The sequence below is a fragment of the Tupaia chinensis genome, unplaced genomic scaffold (assembly GCF_000334495.1).
Source record: "Tupaia chinensis unplaced genomic scaffold, TupChi_1.0 Scaffold000101_1, whole genome shotgun sequence".
NCBI lineage: Eukaryota > Metazoa > Chordata > Mammalia > Scandentia > Tupaiidae > Tupaia > Tupaia belangeri.
Window position 1 is genome coordinate 786381 of NW_006159565.1, and position 20477 is coordinate 806857.

At 39.3% G+C, this 20477-nt stretch overlaps 1 protein-coding gene across 1 annotated transcript in view; it reads left to right on the top strand.

The window, feature by feature from the left end:
* SDK1 (sidekick cell adhesion molecule 1) overlaps positions 1 to 20477 on the top strand; it is a 731734-nt gene that overhangs the window by 451847 nt on the left and 259410 nt on the right. Inside the window, exons 9-14 of the mRNA XM_006143594.1 lie at positions 1 to 68; positions 4125 to 4319; positions 8447 to 8563; positions 9698 to 9865; positions 12068 to 12170; positions 15298 to 15474. Of these exons, the coding sequence (XP_006143656.1) occupies positions 1 to 68; positions 4125 to 4319; positions 8447 to 8563; positions 9698 to 9865; positions 12068 to 12170; positions 15298 to 15474 (828 nt within the window). The remainder of the gene's footprint in view (positions 69 to 4124; positions 4320 to 8446; positions 8564 to 9697; positions 9866 to 12067; positions 12171 to 15297; positions 15475 to 20477) is intronic.

Here is a 20477-nt window from a genome sequence, read left to right on the forward strand (position 1 = left end):
TGCTGAACCTGAGAATCGGATTTTAGTTGAAGTGGAAGAAACCGTGGACATCGTTTGTCGAGCCATGGGTGAGTGTGAAGAGTCTGTTGGACAAGAAACTGTGGTATGGAGGAATGAAAATGACATTTTTCTGGGCTAGCAGGTGGTGGGGAGGTTAAGGTGGCTGGATCCCACATGGCCAGTTGCATAGTTCAAGTCCCAAACCCTGAGGTTTGCAAAATGTGTTGGGCATGTGTGCATGCATGCCCCAAATCCTGCGAAAAGAATGGAGGAGAAGGGATTGTAGTGTGGGCAGCCTGGGGATAATTTCTCACTACCAACCCCCACCACCCCCCCACACACACACACACATATCTCTCCAGTGAACACATGTCCTGTAGCAAATAAAAAGAGAGAGGGAGAGAGAGAAAAAAAAAGAAAATTACATTTTTCCAGGTTAGACTTTTCATCGTCCTAGGAAGACATTGAGTATAATGGTTAAGAACAGACTCTGGAATGAAGTAGAACTCAGGTACTGGATATGTGACCTTGAACAGGAATTTTTGACATTACTGAACTTTTGCTTTCTCATCTGTAAAACAGGGATAATATTTACTCAAAGGAAGAAAATAGAAAGTCTTATCCTGTTCATCCCAGAGAGAGGGCACAACTGTGTCCTGTTGATTCCCTTCAGAGACTGATTCCATGCCCTGGAATGCCCCCCAGACTTGGGGCAGAGATTCATTCACATTCATGAGGTGATTGGGACTAGTGAGCACATCTGCCCTGTAGGAAGGCAGATTGTTTTAAATTTTCTGAATAGGAAATTGTCTTGCTTTTCTTCCTTTTCAGCTTTGGGTCACCTCTTGCATTACTATTCCGTAACTTCACCCTTCGTCCCCCTAGGCTTTGATTAGCAGCTGCCCGCTGTCATCATTTCATGTCAGGCAGCACAGGTAATTACATAAAAGCCCCCTAAAACAGAGAGGCTTTTCAAGGTAATTTCATTAACAAACTCATGTTTGTATTCTGGTAACTGTCAAGAAATAAAGATCTTTCCTTTTTGGGTTATACCTATCTATTTTAAGAGTGTATATTTTCTTAATTCCCTAAGAGCTTAGAATGTAAGAATTACTACCAATTTTGTAAATCTTTGAAGCAGCTCCCTAAGAGAGATACTATCGCACTGTACACATACGAAAACGAAGCCTTAGAAAGCAAGGTTAACTAATTTGCTCAGGCACAGAGCAATAAAGATGAAATGAGATATTTGTAAAAATCACAACACAGTGTCCAGCATGTAGGAACTATTTATTAAATACTGGGTAAGAAACATACCTAGGGTCACACGGTAATGGAAACAGGATCCAAACTCAAATCCATCAACTCCCAAAGTGTGTGCTTTTTCCAGGACATGCTGCTTCTCTCTGAGAGTTGAGGAGCTGGAAGTTAGAACAAATACTATTTTATGTGTAGGTTCAACTCTGTGGATGTCATTTTTAATATCTGAAAAAAAATACGTGGTATTTTGAAGTCTTTTTCTCTCTGTCATTGTACTTTGTATAACAGCTCCTCCTGCCCAATGGACTTGCTTCATTGGTAGTTATGGTTCTTTGCTCCTGGTTAATTCACAATGGTTAGTATTCACAGATTCGTTCTATTTGTATTTTTCTGTGTTCTACCTCTACTAGTATAGCTACAAGGGAGCATGCGAAAGGGGTGAGAGAAGAGTGATATGAGTGTTAAATGAAAATGTTATTATTACTGTGATTGCATTATTCTCTTTCTTGTATAAATGCTAGATTTTTAAGACCAACAACTTAGTGAATGTGAAGCTATAAGATATTTAGAGTTTTTATTTTTTATAAATGAGAGTATACAATATTGCAGGGGTATAATATCTGTTTATGACCTTAGATTGCCCCAAAATATAAATACTTCTAGTTCCCTATGTACTAACAATTTTTTTAAATGACGATCATAAACTCTCTCTTTGACAAGAGAATGTTCTTTTGTGCATGTTTCCATAGAATAAACTGCTTGTTAAGTAAAGACTTACAAATATATATTGAATAGGTCTTTCAGCATTATATTGCCATCATATAATTTACTGCTTTCTCTTCATTTTGACAATGCAACTATAGTAGCATATGAAGTGGTTATTCTTTATGAAAGCTACATCATATAATTGCCACTATGAGATTTTACATGAATTGGTTTTGCTTTTACCTTGAAATGAATTTTTTAAAATTTCCTGATTTAATGAAAACTGACAGGAAACATAATTAAGGCGAAGAGAATCAGAGAATACATTATCTTGAAATATTCTGGGACATTATCTTTATTTATTAAAGTAGACATCTTGCACCTATATACATAGCATCTTAAATAGAGAGATTTTGGTGTGCTTTCCACTGAATCATGTCAAGATGTATTTTTTTTTCATTTGAATCTATGTTATTTTGAGAGAAACTGAGGTACAGAACCTTCTGAGATTTAGAATCAAGTTTAGATATTTCTTCACTTACCACGGGCCCACTAAATTCATGCCTATTATACTTATAGGCTTTGTTATCTTGCATACTTTGGCTTAGTTCTAGAAGCAATTTTTCTGTTCTAGCCAATTCACCCTTTTTGGCTGGACTTGACCTTTCTTGGCTTCAGAAAGGGTCCAGGAAAAGTGTCAAGGGAGTAGCCTCCGACTATTGCTGCTTCCTCAAACCACCAAGAAAAGGAATCTAGTATTTCCCCAGTCAGGGCTTATCCCAGGCATTTCCAGGGGTAATGTCAACATTCATTCATTAATGCCAGGTTAAATGTACTGATCACAATCATACCAGTAACAAGAAACAGAAGTCCTAACACTCTCAGACTAAAGGCAATCCCTTTCATTTCCAACCCAGGTTCTGTCCCCTGTCAATTTTTCCTATCCTTCATATGCCCTTCTGAAAGCCAACCCTCAACCTCATTCAGGATGGGACTGGCTAGACTATGTGTAACTCCAGCCTCCTTGATTCCAAGCCTTGATTCTCATTGTAATTGAGATAAGGAAGTGGCAATGAGTGGTGGTGCTGTGCAATAAGCCTTGGTCTGATCTTCTGTTTTCTTGGTTGAACTCTTCTAATTCTTAGCTCATTCCACTCTTGAGGTACAAGAACAGAACCATCGTGCAGCCCATCCTCATCTGTCTGTACTTGTATATGTCTTAGAGATCAAGGTAACTTTTCCTATGTCTGTGATATAATATCTTTTATGTCTCCTTGAACTGTAATCAAAGCCAATTCATATGCTTTTTGCTTAACCTGATAAATTGTTACACAAATACAGTAGAATTCTGTTACTATCAGTGGAATCCAACTTCTTCGATACAGGGTGTTTAGAAGATGGCATTCATTTTTATCATTGTTAGTTGCTCTAATAAATTCTGTCCACTGAGCACTAACCATGTACTCGGGATAAGAGTTCTACATATTGGGTCATCTGAAAAGTTATGATGCAGTTTTGCGTAGAAAAATAGAAAAATATGTCATAATTTTTCTGATGACCCAACACATGAGGGGTGTGTGTGCATATACATACATGCACACATGCACAAACGTGTAATCCTCAGAGCCTTTTCAAGTCATGATTGTTATTTCCTTACCTATATTGAGGGAATAAAGACAGAGATAAATAAAGTACTCTTCCCAGTGTAATACAGTAAGCAAGGGGCAGACCTAAAACCTGATCTATATCCTAGCTCCTGCCCTCTTAACTTTGTACTGAGTCCTCTCATGTGCTGGCAGAATCAGGCACTGTAGACCAGTGGAGATCTACAATCTCAGTCTGAATCTTGAAGTCTAGCACAGATGGAAACTTCCTTCCAAACAAGAACACAAACTGGTACAGATTCAAGGTAGAACGTGGAAGGATTTGCAACCTGAGCATCCAGAGTCTGCTTCCCCTCTTCCTCTGTAATGCCTCTCTGTATCATTTTTTATTTATATGAGTAAAATAGCTTCTTATGGGGTAAGTACTGAAAAGAAAACATGCCTATTAAAATACTGCCATTTTTGCCTTTAAAACAGTTTTTTCCTCAGTCTTCATGTAAGAAATTTTTGAAATTTATTATTTTTAAATGTCTGTTTATTTCCACTTCTACACAGGGGTCCCTCTTCCCACCCTTCATTGGTACAAGGATGCTGTCTCCATCAATAAGCTCCATAATCCTCGATATAAAGTTCTGTCAAGCGGAGGTCTGCGTATTCAGAAACTGTGTCCAGAGGACTCTGGGATATTCCAGTGCTTTGCCAGTAATGAAGGAGGGGAGATCCAGACCCATACCTACCTGGATGTAACCAGTGAGTACTGACCATCGTCAAGGCCAGACCTGCTAGGACTTCAGGCCAGAGCTTCCCAAACATTCTCCCATGACACATATATAAATGGTAACACCTATTCGGTGCTTTTCGGTAAATGGACAGGATGATTTGGCCCAAATTGTTTGGCTGAAAGAAGCCTACCTCAGACACACCTTAACCTATTTATTCAGTCCATAGGGAAGCTCTGCTGAAGCCCAGGAGCAGTGAAGACACACAGTTGTTTCCTGGTGCCCTCTATAATCTTATGTACTCTTCATTTTTCCAGCACTGAGCCCTTCTCTTTCTTAAGGAAAAGTAGGGGGAGAAATGCGCTATTTTTCTGGACTATTGAGAAAATGACTCAATCCTAATCTTTTGATCTTTTTTCTATTTTTTAATATTCATTCTCTATTTTAGTTTTATTGAACAATTATAGTTCTTGTGTAAGTTTCTTTTATTATCCCATTAACAGAAATACTTGGGCACTCAGTCTTTGAAAAATAAAATAAAAGTAAAGGTTTTCATTATATCCATGGGTTTTATTTTTAATTCAGCATAGCTGTAATATTGTTCTTCTAAAATGAAGTAGAATTTAGTGACTATGGAATTGTACCTTTCATGTTTGCCCTTTTGGAAGCAAAATGCTGATATCTCAGGTATGAGAACTATTTGAGAAATATCAATGCCATTGTGTATATGACCACTAGCTTTTATCAGCCAGAGCCTGTGAAAAGGCTAACACAGTATTTAAAGATCCATATGCATATTTTGGAAAACTAGGGGTCACTTCCTTGAACCTTGCCCAAGGGTCAAATTTGTCTTCCATTTTGGAGCATAGGAAACCAATACTGTTTCAAGCAATAAAAATAATGTTGGTTACTTTAGCAAGAAATTGAGTTTTGATCAATTAGAATTATTTAAAGCCTACCTTATTATCATGGTCCATAATGTTCTGGTGAAGGTGTTAATAAGCATTTTCTATAAAGTACTAATAATAAATGTTTTAGGCTTTGAGGGACATGACCTCTGTCAGAACTACTCCACTCTGCTGTAGTAGTGTAAAAACTGCCACAGAATATTCATAAGGAATGAGAGTAACTGTGTTCCAATAAGATGTTTTTTACAAAAATAGGCAATAGGCTCTGGCTGGCCTTCTAGCACAGTAGTTAAGCACTGTTCATATGAAGCTGGATTTCACACGACCAGTCATGGTCTGAATCCTGGGCTGATGACTTGAAAACATATCAGGCATGTGTGTGTGCATGCCCCAAATACTGATGGGGTAGAGAAATGGAAGAAATAGGATTGTGATGTGATTATGCCCCATCGAGGGGGGGGGGTCGTGCATGCCTCTGTCTCTTTCTCACTCTCTCTCTCTCTCTGTGGCAAGCATACATATCTCTAGAAAAGGAAAAGAAAAAGAAAAAGGCAGCGAACTGGATTTGGTAAATGGGTGGTAGTTTACCACACCTGCTCTAGTGAGAGATCTAGGACTTAGAAGATAAGGTGACCTATCGTATGTCACTTTATTTCTCACAGCCTCATCTGTTAAAACAGAACCAACCCAGCCCAATTTACAGAGTTTTTGTGAGACTCAGATTAGATATGTAAATGAAAATGCTATTTACACTAGTTATGGCAATTGGTGACTGACAAAAATAAATGTATGATCATGATAATGCTGTTATCTGTTTTGCAAGTGCAGTTTATGATTTTTTTTTCAAATTAAAATACCTTTAAAAAAGTTGTGCCAGAGAGTGCATACACTTGCTAGAGAGAGACAGAGAGAGGGGAAATGAGACAGTGTTCTCCATGGGGAATAGTCACCCCGCAAATGCCTTCTCCTCAATCTCTCCCTGCTTTTTTAGGCACACACACACACACACACACACACACACACTCACGGAATGTTTTTCAAGCCAGGTATGGGACTTGAACAGTGTGATCGGCCATGTGGGATCCATCTGCCTTAACCACTATGCTACCAGCTGGCTCTAAAATACCTTTAATGAAAGGATATTGTTATGTGTAAAAGATAAATGGTTACTCACCTAACAAATATCTGTGTTGGACACTGTGGATCAGACTCTGTGCATAAATGTAAGGAAGACAGGCGAGGATCCCTGTTTCCAGGACAAGGGGCCAAGGGGGAAAGAGAAATACAGTAGAGGACAAGATGGCTTTAGCTAGTCTGAGTATTGGAGGAAGGGAACAAGCGACTTGACAGTGATTAAGTGAGTATCTGTTATATGGGCAGTCAGGGAGGGTCTCTCTGAGATGACAGCAGAGCCCAGAGGAGCCAGTATGTGAAATCTTGGGGGTGTGCATGTCACAGGGGTGGAGGTAGAAGGAAGTGCAAGTGACTTGGAGAGAGAATACTTAGTGTATGTTCAGGTGAATGAAGGCAGGTAGGCTGGAGCCTGATGGTGGACAAAGCTGCTATGGCAGGTAATGCCTAGGAAAGATATGCAAAGGCAAGAGGGCCAATGAGTAAAGAGAGGGGAGACCCTTAGGAGCTTTGATCTGGATAGGGCCATACTGTCATTTATAACTTTCAAAGGTATTCTGAAGGCTGGTATAGTTTGGAGCATGGGGCAAAAGCAGAAGCAAAAAGACCATTAGGCCCCTGTACCACCTAGGCAAGTTTGGAGACCCAGGTGATCACACTTGAGGTGGAAAATAAAGACCATTTTTGGGAGGTGCTTTGGAGATGATGTCACTAGGCCTTTCTTTGATTTTTAGGATCCCTGCCAGGTGAAGGGAGAAGCAGGCATGTGTCCTTCAGTTTCCTTGAGTCCCACCCATTTCTTCTAGGGGCCCTCACATACAATTTGGGAGATGTGGATTACTGTTGTATAGGGATTGCCCCCCCCCCTTTTGAAAGTAAGGTGTTTTTTTTTGCTACAGGGAGCACGCACTTGCCAGAGAGAGACAGTTTTTAATGTCACTAGCTCCAGGACATGAATCTGCAGTCATCCATGTGGGATCCAACTGCCTTAACTTCCATGCGACTATTTATTTATTTATTTATTTATTTATGGAGAGGTTTTCGCTATAGGGCGCATGCGCTCACCAGACAGAGAGAGAGAGAGAGAGAGACAGAGAGACAGAAAGCAAGAAATCACCCCCCCCCCATGGGGGATGGCCACGCCACAATCCCTTCTCTATTCTCCTCTCGGGATCTTGGGCACGCATGCACACGCGCCCGGCGTGAGTTTTAAGCCACCAGGTCCAGGATGCGAACCGCGGTCGACTACTTGGGAGTCCAGCGACATAGCCATTACACTAACTGCTGGTCCCCCAAATGACTATTGTTTTAATAGTTGTCAGAGTGGTAGTCAAACTTGCTGAAATCAAACTTATCTACTTACATATTTCGTGGGTCTGAATCAAGGCTGCTGGAGATCCTTACAGTTTCCCTTGAATAAGGAAAAATCCCAACACTTGAGCCCCATGGTACTTCTTAGAAATTGATGTTATTTATGTTCTTTAAAACCTTGTTAAATATATTTTTTAAGTTTTAATTTGTTCTGTGAGAGAGAGGCACCTCAACAGGGTCTTCATGCTGTAATCCATCCCTAACTTTGACCAGACAGGATGTGCACAAGGAGACCTCAAGACACAAATTCAGGATCTCCCCATATGGCTTTGATGTTACAGAGCAGATACTGCCATGCCACTGTAGCTGATCAAAACCTGGTTATTTTAATTTTCAGAATGGATCCTAGAAAGTATGAAAGTGTCATCTTGATGACATTTTGTATTCAAATCAGATTTTTCTGTTATTTAAAGAACAAAAGCAGATTGTTTGATTAATCTAAATAAATGTCTGTCTCTCTTAAGCATTTTTCTAAAATTTTTCTTCCTGGTCCCTTGCTTTTTCCCACTTTTGTAACCATTACATCATGAGATTTTATTTTCTCTTTAGATTGTAACCAAAGATAGGTAATTCCTAGGAGACAAGTAATGGAGGGTTGTAGTCACTCTTGAAAGGTTTCATATTTTGTTGCTATAGTTATCTCTGTGATTGGTTCTCTAAAATCCATATGGAATACTCCTCCAGCCTTACTTGTGCATCTTGGAAAGGCAATGCACTGATCACTTCCTTGTTAAACTTCTCTACTCAGATATAGCTCCAGCTTTCACCCAACGTCCAGGGGACACCACAGTTACCGACGGAATGACAGCCATTCTAAGGTGTGAGGTGTCTGGAGCTCCCAAACCTGCTATCACATGGAAGAGAGGTAGATGCCTTCTGCTTTCTAAGACAGCATGGCTAATTTAGAAAATGTACTCATCAGGCAAATGATTGTGTTTTATTTATCCTCACTCTCATCCATCTATTCATTAACTCTGTAAAGATTAAATAACCATTTACTGAATGTCTACCAGATGCTAGGTGCCAGGGGTACAAGGATGAGCAGGACAGACAAGATCCTTGCCTTCTAGCAAAGGAAACACTAGAGAAAATAATTGTGCAATGTTATACTCTACCAAAGCTCTTTAGGCCGTGCCTTCGGTGTTCCATGGCTCCTTAAAATATTGTTTTGGTTTTGAAGTCATTCTGCTAGGACTCATTTTTCACATTGTGAAATGAGAAAGTTCTTTCTTAAAATATTCAAAGTTAAGATTATGTCCTTTTTAAAAATGTCCTCCCCAGTTTAGCAGGTGTACCTCAGTTCAAATTGTATTTTCAGTTCTTATTAAGAGTGGCTACATTTGTAGTTCCCACAGCTCCTTCTACAAGTTAGGCACATGCTACACTAAATGGACAGTGGCGCAAAGTTCATCCTTAACTCTATGCTGAATTGTATTGACTCACATAGGTTTACCAGTCATGTTTGGTGGATTTTATCTGGTGAAGCTTCAAATGATATTTTTTCCATACCAGCAGAAGACCGCATGATGGCTTCTCAGCTCTCAAAGATGCGATTCATGCACTCAGACTAGGTTATAACATGAAGATCTGGGAAACCACAGATCTAAAAAAGAGGGTGGATTTTTTTCTATTATTTTTTGTATTTTCTTTCTTCATCTTTCCCAATTTTGAATGTAATAAAAGCTTTGTAGAAAAAGAAATGTAAATGCACATAAATATTTTTAAAAATCAATAAAAAAACCATTCACCCAAAGATAACAATCACATACATAGATCATAATTTGTTTAACCCACTCTCTCAGTAATTGACAATTAGGATTTTCTTGGTTTTTTTTTGTATCATAAATAATACTATAGGAAACTGCCTTGATTATTCTCATATATAAAGTCTTCACCTTATTCTAATTACTTTAAGTTATTATGTTGATTGTGACTCTATTACCATCTTTTCTTTCTATGTGATGGCTCTAACATTTCTGCTTTCTCTAACCTTCTTCAGGAAACCACATTTTGGCCAGTGGCTCTGTCCAGATTCCTAGATTCATGCTTCTTGAATCTGGGGGTTTACAGATAAGTCCTGTCTTCATCCAGGATGCTGGCAACTATACCTGCTTTGCAGCCAACACAGAGGGATCCCTGAATGCATCTGCAACACTGACTGTGTGGAGTAAGAACTACAGCTTTCCATTAATCATAGTTTAATCATGTCATCTGTGCTTGGGGGATGTCAATATGCCCTTGGACTTTCTAATTTAATCAAAAGAGAATGATTATTTTTACAACTAATTTATAGAAATCTGTCAAGTAATTAATTTTTCAGTTTCTAAAAGAATAATTAAAAAATGTATTCAAAGATTTAATGGGGATGTTTCAGGAGAGATAAAAGGTTGACTTTTTTAAGTTAGTAGAGTAGAACTATATCCAAACAGGCTCAACTAATAAAACTAGTGTGTTGGTTAATTTTATAAGCATTTTATAAGAAAATCCTCTTTCATAGAGAAGAAAAATTAAATACAGAATGAAGATTTTAAATAAAGTAAATATTTTCTTTCTTTTTTTTTTTTTTGGAAAGTTTTTTGCTATAGGGTATGTGCACTTGCCAGAAAGACAGAGAGAGACTGAGAGACAGAAAGTGAGAAATCATCCCCAAGGGATGATGGCCACACAGCAATTCCTTCTCCTCCATTCCTCTCTCGGGATCTTGGGCATGCATGCACACGCACCTGACATGAGTTTAAGCCATCAGGTCCGGAACTCAAACCGCGGTCGACTACATGGGAGTTCAGCGATATAACCATTACACTAACTGCTGGTCCCAGAAGTAAATATTTTCTACTCTATCATTATGATCAATTAAAGCCCTTCTCATATAATAAATACAATGTCTCATATATTAGGAGTGAACTAGAGAAAAATCTTTATTGTTTCTCCAGCATTTTCTATTCTTATCCTAACAATAATATGAGTTTCTGAAATGCAGAATAAATTGTTTTCTGGAACATAAGGAGTAGAGTACCAAATATCTACTTTCCTCCTGCTTTTTAACCTTCAGTTGCCAGTGTGCTTTTTCCTCTGCTTCATCCAAAACTATATTGCTAAAAATTGTTTAAAAATGGAAAAGACAATAAGCACTAGTAGATTTCCATTTTGTTATCTATATGAGTAGAGAAAAATTTAACTTGCTTGAATTAATAATATGTAATGATGCCATCCTTTAAAAAAGCTGAATTATAGTGCTTCATTTCATATTTGTTTAGCATCTTCTATAATATAGTTGGTGTCCACATTGATAAATGACCCTTTCTAATTTATTAGTGTTCTAAAAATATCATAAGTTTCAAAGTAATTAATCTACATTTTTCACAATACTGTCAAGTATTCAAAAAGAGGTTTTAATCTATTTGGTGGTTGACTTCATCAGCCACTTCTGATTTCATCATGTGTCCTTAAAAACTAACTGTACATTTAAAAGTTTGTGTCAAATTGATGTCTAAATTTTTATAGATCATTTACAAGAAGATTTTGTGAATCTGATGAGATTCAAAATTCTAACACTAGATTGACTGGTGTAATACTATGGCGGTCTACTAGGTATTTTCACATACTTTACCTACTTTAACCTGCACAGCTCTTAGTGACAGGAAAATGAAGGCAAAGAGGTACTTTTCTGAATGACTCGATGGCGAGCAGGCAAGCTGGGCCATGAACTTAGTCTTGTGACTTCTGAGATCTAGACTCTGTGGCTTCAGAGTAGTATCCACCTCAGAGATGTGTGCAGTGAGAGGGCACAATCACATGGCTGCCTGCAGGGTAGCTTTAGAGTGTGGCCGCTATAGGTCTGGGCACCAGTCCCTACCCCTTTCCAGGTCGGTGGTGGTAAGCAAGTAACTGTATTTCTGAGTATCTATTTTCATTCCTGAAAACTAGGCATAGTGATATTACAACCCCCACAAGATTGCTGCAAGGAGTAAATTATACAATATTAATGAAAGCACTTTGCAAAGTCACCCAGTGTTCTGCGAACATTAGAAAGTATTAGAATGGTGATTATCTTAGGAAACAATCTGGATTTTAACCGAGAGTATAGAACCTAATAAACATTTGCATATGATCTTCTATTCTCATTTTATTCTGGAGTGTTTGAGGTTAAATTTGACCTAGGAGGGACAGGGTGTTTGACTTTGCCACAGTGTAGAAAGGCTTGTTCTCAATTCCCTGAGTGTTTCTGAGTGCTTCCATTTGCACTCATTTTGCCAAGATAAGAGAAAACTTGGAGGTTTTGATGTCAGATGACCAATTCATTATCCCCCTAAGGGCAGAAACTCTCAAACTTATAATTTTATCTGAGTTGTGGCTTGTGTTTTTACAGATCGAACATCCATCGTTCAGCCACCCGAGGACCGTGTGGTGATTAAGGGGACCACAGCCATGCTGCACTGTGGGGCCACTCATGACCCCCGGATTTCTCTCCGGTCAGCTCAATTACAATGCTTTGGATCTTATTCATATTCTGTGAGCTTATGAAGTGAAGTTTAGATGAGAAAGAAGAATTTGGGGAACTTGATTTCAGCTGCAGATCCCTGATTACGGCATCTTACAGTCATGGACTCCATCATTAATCATACAAATCCCATTTTCCACTCCAGCCTTATGTATTATTTACAGTGAGCAATGTTCCACTTCATGACTTCAATACAGCTTTTCATGATTTTTCTGCCAAGGTTAATACACTATCTGTAAAACGTACTTGTCAGAGGCTGATACTTAATGAGAGAAAAATCCAGAGGGATCGAATAGGATTTCAGCTGTGTTTACACAGGGGCTATATAATACTCAAGAGGGGTTTTCTCTGCTCCAAGGATAGTTTCATTTTGAAATGGGGAATGAGGGAGACCTGCCTCACATAGAAGAAAAGCAACCACAGTTCTCTAAAGCACTTAGCAGAAAATGCATGTAAATAAGGGACCTAGATGCCTTAGATTCCCTAAAGGAATTGTACATCCTGTCTTTGAATTCAGACCCAGAAGGTAATGATGAAAAATACGACACTGCAGGTAAATGCATGGCAGCAGACAGGTGGTTGGCTATCAATGGTGAACTTCGTCCAGAGAGGAAGCCACTTTCAGAATAGGTTTCAGTTTTCAGAATCAGCCTTGAAAATAAATTAAGAAAGAAAGATCTGGTCATCATAACATTTTCATCCTGGCCTTGACTCTAAGGGCATGCAGTAGCCAAATGGGTAGACCCAGGATGCATTCTTGTCTTCTACAACCCTCTTCACGCTGAGTAGAGTTGGAATGGCTGTTGATACATACATTATTAACTGGATTCAGAGACTAAGCAGTTCCCTTCTCTTTTGGGACAGGTGTTTGGCAAGTCATAAATTCCCATATCTCCACCTGGCTTTCCAGAGTTCCCTAATGCTCAAAAACCAAGTTTTGTTTAGTTACAGTAATGCTGAATGCAAAACAAAATGAACAACAAAAACTAGCAAGTTAAAGATTACCTAAAGGATCCTAGGGGTCTGTATTAGAGACAGTCATTGTGTCTGGAAAAGGAACTTATTTATTTCTAAATGATTTGGAGTATGATTTTAAAGAACAAATGTCTGGTTTTCTGTTATTCTGAGAGCTCAAGAAAAAATCCCTTGGATTTTTGAAGTTTTCTTGTAGCTGCTTAAATATGATTATATTGGAAACTCCTCCCTGAGCAGGAACTAGGTTGTTCACTCTTGGGGTGCCTCTTGTCCCAGAGTTTCTCTGCCTGAGGCTATCAGGTCTCAAGTGAATCAAAGCTGAATTCTGGGCTCCAGAGCAATCTATCCACTTTCTCCTTGTTCTGTCTTAGGGTAATTTCAGATCAGTAGTCTATAAATGTCTATACTCTATGAATATGAAGGCTTTAAGAACTGGGTACCTTGGGAACCAGCAGTTAGCGTAATGGCTATGTCACTGGACTCCCACGTAGTTGACCACGGTTCGCATCCCGGAGCCGGTGGCTTAAAACTCACGCCGGGCGTGTGTGCGTGCGTGCCCAAGATCCCGAGAGGAGAATGGAGGAGAAGGGATTGCGGCATGACCACGTGACCATCTCTCCTGGGGGGTGATTTCTCGGCTTTCTGTCTCTATGTCTCTCTCTGTCTGTCTGGCAAGCGCACGCGCCCTATAGCGAAAAGCTCTCCAAAAAAAAAAAAAGGACTGGGTACCTTACGAAAACCTGATAAAATTATTTTGAAAAATAGCATTTCTGTCTCATCTAGCAGTGAGTAATGGCCACCAACATCTAAAAACTAGATAAGCTTTTTTTATTTTTTAATTCGCCAAAGGTATATGCGATTGCCAGAGAGAAATAGAGGAAAGAGGAAAGTGAGAATGCGCCACCCATGGGGGATTGACCCACAATCGCTTCTCTTTCATTTCTCCTTTCAGGATTTTGGGCATGCACTCACATGTGCCCAGCATGTTTTTCAAGCCACCAGGTCCAGACTTGAACCACACAGTCAACCATGTGAGATCCAGCCACCTTAACCACCACAGCATGGGCTAGCCCTGGATAAGCTCTTAATTGACTATATTTGAAGGAAAACTGTGCTAAAATCACCATAAAGATTAAATTAGAAAGAAATGTATTTTTTCAAGTTAGGCTTTTGTTATGTTGTAGTCATTCTACTTCAGTCTCCTGAGTACCTGGGACTACAGGTCCACCCAGCCTTTAGGGTAGACTGGGAATCAAACCCAGGGCTCACATGTGACCTTAGCCTGCAGAGTAGCAGTGTCTACCAGTACATACTACTATGGCTGTGCCAGAAATGCATTTTTTTATCTGTTTATTTGTTCATTTTAAAGTTTCTGCCATAGGGCACATGTATTCACCAGACAGACAGTGAGAGCAAAAGTGAGAAATCACTCCTCTTGGGGAATGGCCACACTACAATCCCTTCTTTTCCATCCTTCTGGAATTTTTGGGCACTTACACACAGCACCCAGCATGATTTTTTCAAGCCACCAGATTCAGGACTCAAACTGCAGTTGACCTTGTGGGATACCAGTGCCTTAACCACCATGCCACCTGCTGGCCCTAGATGCAGTTTTAAGAAAAATCTGCCAGAATGATTATATTTAAAGGATGTGTTTTATCCGTTTATAGGAGTTGAGTAATTCCACTCAACTTGATTTTTAAACAGTTGTTACCTCCTATATAAACAACATTCTTGTCCTCCAGGAACATTCCTGGGACAGAAATGTTAGCTGCAGTTTTAGTGACAGAAATGTGAATGGTTCTTCACACATACCCAAATCCTACCCTTGCCTGTCTCTAAAACACAAAACCAAACAGATATTTCCAGTGATCTTCATTGTCCTGTTTTAATTTCAACATGTATATTTATAGTATTACCAGTATTATTATTAGTTTATTTTTTTAGTAATAATTCACATCCCACAGTCCATAAAATTCACCCTTTTAAAGAGCACAATTTAGTGGTTTTTTAGTGTAATTACAAGTCTATTGGTCAAGTTGCCTACTTGTTAACAGACAAGAATGACCAGTGAGCCTATTCCTGTAGGTTTTGTAGCTCAACACTCTTTGCTTGGCCTACAGCTATGTTTGGAAGAAGGACAATTTGGTCATCACCCCATCTAGCAGTTCTAGAATTGTGGTGGAGAAGGACGGTTCTCTCCTCATTAGCCAGACGTGGTCAGGAGACATCGGAGACTACACCTGTGAAATTATATCTGAAGGCGGGAATGATTCCAGGATGGCTCGGCTAGAAGTGATGTGAGTACTATGATATTGGTATTAACCAGCTCCCAGCTCCTAATTATCTGCACTACAGTTTCCAGCTAGTCCTTCTCTAAGTGACTGTCATTTAACATGGGTGATTCCCACATTGTACCCCAAGTCAGTGGTCACAGGCCAGCACACTATACTACATAGTTTTTTGAGATTTTAGGATATTTTTGGAGTTTTTTCAAAACTTCAAAATTAGAACATTTTATCCTTGATATAGATGGTTTGATTATTGGCTTTTGTCACCATTGATCTCCTTTTGTCTTACTTCCTCCATTGATAACATACTGTGATAGGTTCTGTTTATCACCACACTTAAGTAACCATAAGTTCGTTTTTCCACTTAATGCCCATCAGAACTTCAGATCAGGGAGAAATGTCAGGGTCAGGCCACTGAGGTGAGCCCATTCTCATGAAAGCCAATTGGATTTAAAGTTGAAGTTAGTCCCAGTTGCCTCTCTGTGGGTAAATAGATACTTTCCACTAAGTCTTTTGAAATCCTGAAAATAGCAAGCAACTGCCCATTACTTCCAATCTAGACCTTCCTGGGGGCCCTGAGTGCCCAGGTGGGAAACCATCGATTTCCTCTATCTTTGCTCTCTTTCTCTCCCTCTGTTCATAAAGCAGGAAACTAAAATGCCTGCTGACAAATTTTATTTTTTGACATGTATTTATTTGCTTTTTAAAAATTGTGCCCTCTCAGATAGTCTGAGCACATGAGTACAAAAATAAAGGCCGAAAATGAAGAATCAAAACAGAGCAGTTGTCAGGACAGCAGCTAGCTCTGGTGGTATATGCCTGCTCATCCATCCCTGACTAACAGTTGGCATGCTGGGCCATTAGAAAAAGGCAATTTTGAAAGATTTTTCTTACTGGACTCTGCCCATGTTGATACAGAAGGGATTCTATAGGAAAAAAGCATTCCCTAAAAATAGAATTTGCACACTTTAAGTGCAAGGGCCATGTCTCACTTTTCTTTGAATCCTTTGACTCCAGCAGAGAGGATTAAAATGGAAAGAAAAAAAAAAAAAAAAACAGAGACAAAAACAAAAAACCTTACTAAGAGCTAAGTACATGACCATCTAGATTTGTTGCATGCATGTATGCATAAATAAGTGAATGAACAGCTTTCCTCTAGCCCCTATTTGTGTGATTTTAAAGGATAATTATGTGTAGCAGCCAGTTCAGAAAGTCCTGTTATACCTTCAGTACTTGAAAAAAATCCCATTCCACCTTCCATTCTGCCTCTTTACAAGATGACTCCTAGTTCTCTTTAGAGGTTAGTCACCTATTAGGAGCAAAGTTCATCCTAGTTATTCCTGAAATGACAGGAGCCTCTATGGCCCTAGAGGATCAGCTGAGGGCCTCAGTGCTACAGCCTCACAGTTGCTGTTTAGATGGTTCTTCAGCTTTGTAAATGAGCCTGTGGAGACCAGAGTCTTGCCCACACCCACCGAGCCTTCAGGCATTGGAGCCTATGAACCTTGGGCTGTGTCTGCCTTTCCTATGTCCTCAATTCTCCGTCCAGGTGTGCCTCATCCATCTGCCACCTCCATGGCCTGGCTTCTCCTGAAGGGCTTCTACATGGGCATTCTTTAGGACCTAGGTGCAGGATCATTTCCTGCCATTTGGACATCAAGGCGCCTTCTATGATTCTTCCCAGCACCTGGTTAATAATCCCTCCTAGTGCTGATCACATTAGGGTAGAGGAGCCTGTTTTCTTGATTCCTTACCCTCCAGGCTTAGAAGCACCTGGATATCAGTGCCTGACATAGTGTTTGGTACACAACAGGTCCTCAATAAATATATGTTGGTTGGCTGAATGCATAAATGACTAAGTTAATTTCTTCTGATTCCCCTTCTTACCTTTGATGCTCACATGCCCCTGGAATCTCTACTCCTCACTGGCCCCTAGTGAATAAACACACTCAGGTTGCTCTCTCAGTGCCCAGGCCTTTGTCCAGCTCTGCTCCTGTGTCTGTTATCCTTCCTTCCTGGGTTGAACATTGCTTTTTTTTTTCTTTTTTTTTTTTTAATGTTACTTAGGACATGACTAGTGAATTCATATAATCCGCTGTGCTATTCACATTTTCAAAACTCCCTTTGAGAACTCTTAGGTCACCCATCATTGGTATCAGATAAATAAGTGCAAGTAGTTCATAAAGACTCTGTCAGCAGAAGCCAAATTGCATACTTCCAATACAGCACATTCTTTCTATTCTGCACAAGTTTTATGTTCTACTGATTTACATATCTTCTCTACTATTTGCTTATTTGATTTCCTCTAAGTAAAATACATTTTTCAGCAAATGTTGCTGTATGTATAAAATAATAGGCTTTCTGTAATGGTAAAACACCTCATCTCTAAATATAGAAATATTTGCAGATTTATGATTCAGACCAGTTTAGGGAATAACTGGTTACAGAAATTATTTGGAAGACAGTTGTTCCATGTGAATTGTTAATGTAATAAACGCTCTACTCTTCCAAATCTGAATGAATTGGGAAAGTTATAGGTTCCATCCTGGTGTATCTTTAGATACAAAGAGTTCTTGACTGTACAGCATCAGTAATGACAATAGTAATGATAATAATAACCACAATTGCAGGGCATTTTGTGCTTCTCAGAGAACTTTCACATCAAACTCAGTAACATTTCCATGATTTACTCAGATGACAAAAAAGAAAAAAAGCAAGAAAAAAGAATCTCATATTGCATAACAGACTGAGAGGTACTTATGGCTAAACAGTGTCCTTCAAAAGCCTGAAAGCCTGCTTCCCTCTGGCCTCTCCACTTCAGTTAAAAGCTACTTTGTTAAATATAGAAATTAGGAGCATTAGAAGTGAGCTTTCCAAAAACAGACTCTCCATTGGCTTATTTTCATGTTTGCTTCATATTTAGTACTTTAGCACTAAACTTCATCCCTATTTGAGCCTGGTTGGAGAGGCTTCTAGCTAATAGAGGTGCCACCCATGGAGACCACCTGGTTGGCATTCCCTGCCCATCTCTTACTAATTGTGTAACATTGGGGGGGGTTTATCTCACTTATTTTTTGTTCATATTTTTTTTAAATTTATTTATTTACACTATGAATGAGAAAGAGAGAGAGAGAGCACCCCCAACAAGGTCTTCATGCAGAAATTCAGCCCCAGCCTCAGCAAACCCCAGATCATAGGCACATGCATGTCTGGCATACACGGGAAGGTTTCTGAATGTGAACCTTCCCACATGGGCCACTCTTACAGAGCATCATACTTTCCTGCTTGTGCTACCATGCTGGCCCAAGTTACCTCACTTCTCAGCTGCACTTTTCTTAATTTATAAACTGTTCATAGTGTAATTTACCTTAAAGGATTCTTGTGAGGGTTGAGTGAAGGTTGCAAAATCCTGGCAGGGAAACTAGCTGAGTTTGGACACTAAATAAATAATAACTCTTATTGGTGTTTCCTTACCATCTTATACAAGAATGCTATTCCTCTTCTTATCAACAGCACTCCTAGACTCCTAGGGCCTAGAATTTTCTATGTACTGTACCCTACTTTATTTTTTTTAATCATTTTTTTCTCTTTTTTTGGAGAGGTTTTTGTTATAGGGCGCATGCACTCACCAGAAAGAGAGAGAGAGACAGAAAACAAGAAATCACTCCCCCAACGGGGATGGCCATGCTGCAGTCCCTTCTCCTCCATTCTCCTCTTGGGATCTTGGGCATGTATACACACGCGCTCGATGTGAGTTTTAAGCCACCAGGTCCAGGACTCGAACTACAGTTGACTACATGGGAGTCCAGCGACATAGCCATTACGCTAACTGCTGGTCCCTTTTAGCCATATTCTTATGACTATCTGATACATTAGCTTATTTCTCAACCCCCAGAACAGTGCCAGGTATGCAGTAAGTACCCACTAAATCTCTGAATATCTCACAACACTTACTAAGTTAAAATAGGATGGTGTACTTTGCACTACTGAGGACTCATTTATGAGGGCTCTGCCTTAGTCTTCTCCCTGAGAAAAGAAGCTTCTAAAATTTCAGATGGTTCCATGATACCTCTTGTAAATTAATAACACAGGTCATTGTTAAATGTTGTCACCCCTCATTTTAGTCATGTTTTTCTTACTAGGTTGCTAGAGTGATAAAGGCAGGAGCTAGTTTCTGGGATGACTCCATATCCCCCAAGGCATCTTGTTATATTGAGCACACCAGAGGGGCCAGGCTCCTAAGGCTTCATGGATTGATTAATTGTTAAATCGTTTAAAGACCCAATTAACATTGCATCTTTCCTTCTGAAACCAGAAACTAATTCTTATGAGCCTCCAGTACAGAGAAAACCTAATTTACAGAGCAGACTTGAAGACTCAAACCTTGAGGCAGTGGGAGAGGTTTCTTTCAATGAAACGACTTCTGACAAAGCCAAAATAAGGAGTGAACAATTTAATACTGTTTCTGCAGAGTTATCAGGGCCCCATCACCTTCATCCTCAGAGTGAAGTCAAAGAAGATGGGTTTGACCAAGTCATCATTTGTGCATTAAAGGGGCAATGCTTTTTATATAGAAAAATACTTATCTGATTCTCTTCTGCCAGAGCAATTCCCCCCATAGCCACAATTTTACCAATTGCTTTTTCTTGAATCTTTTTCGAAACTGTTTTTCTCATACACATCTCGCCTAATCTCCTTCCCATATAGCCTGGGTTTTTGTTGTTGTTGTTAATTTCTGATATTACAATATTGTAGTGTAATTTGCCTGATGGTGATTTTTTCCACATTCCCTTTAAATTACAAAATGACTCAGCACTGGCTTCTTTTCCATTGTTCTCCAGGATTCTTTCATTTGCCACCCTGTCTGCATATCACTATCAGTGAGTCACTCTGCTGATCATTTATCTCCTGTCAAAGTTGGCAGAGAAATGCCTAGATGCAATCTATTCCTATTAGATAAGATTTTTCTGAAATAGATTCAGAATATATTAAAGCCTCATTTATCCGTTATT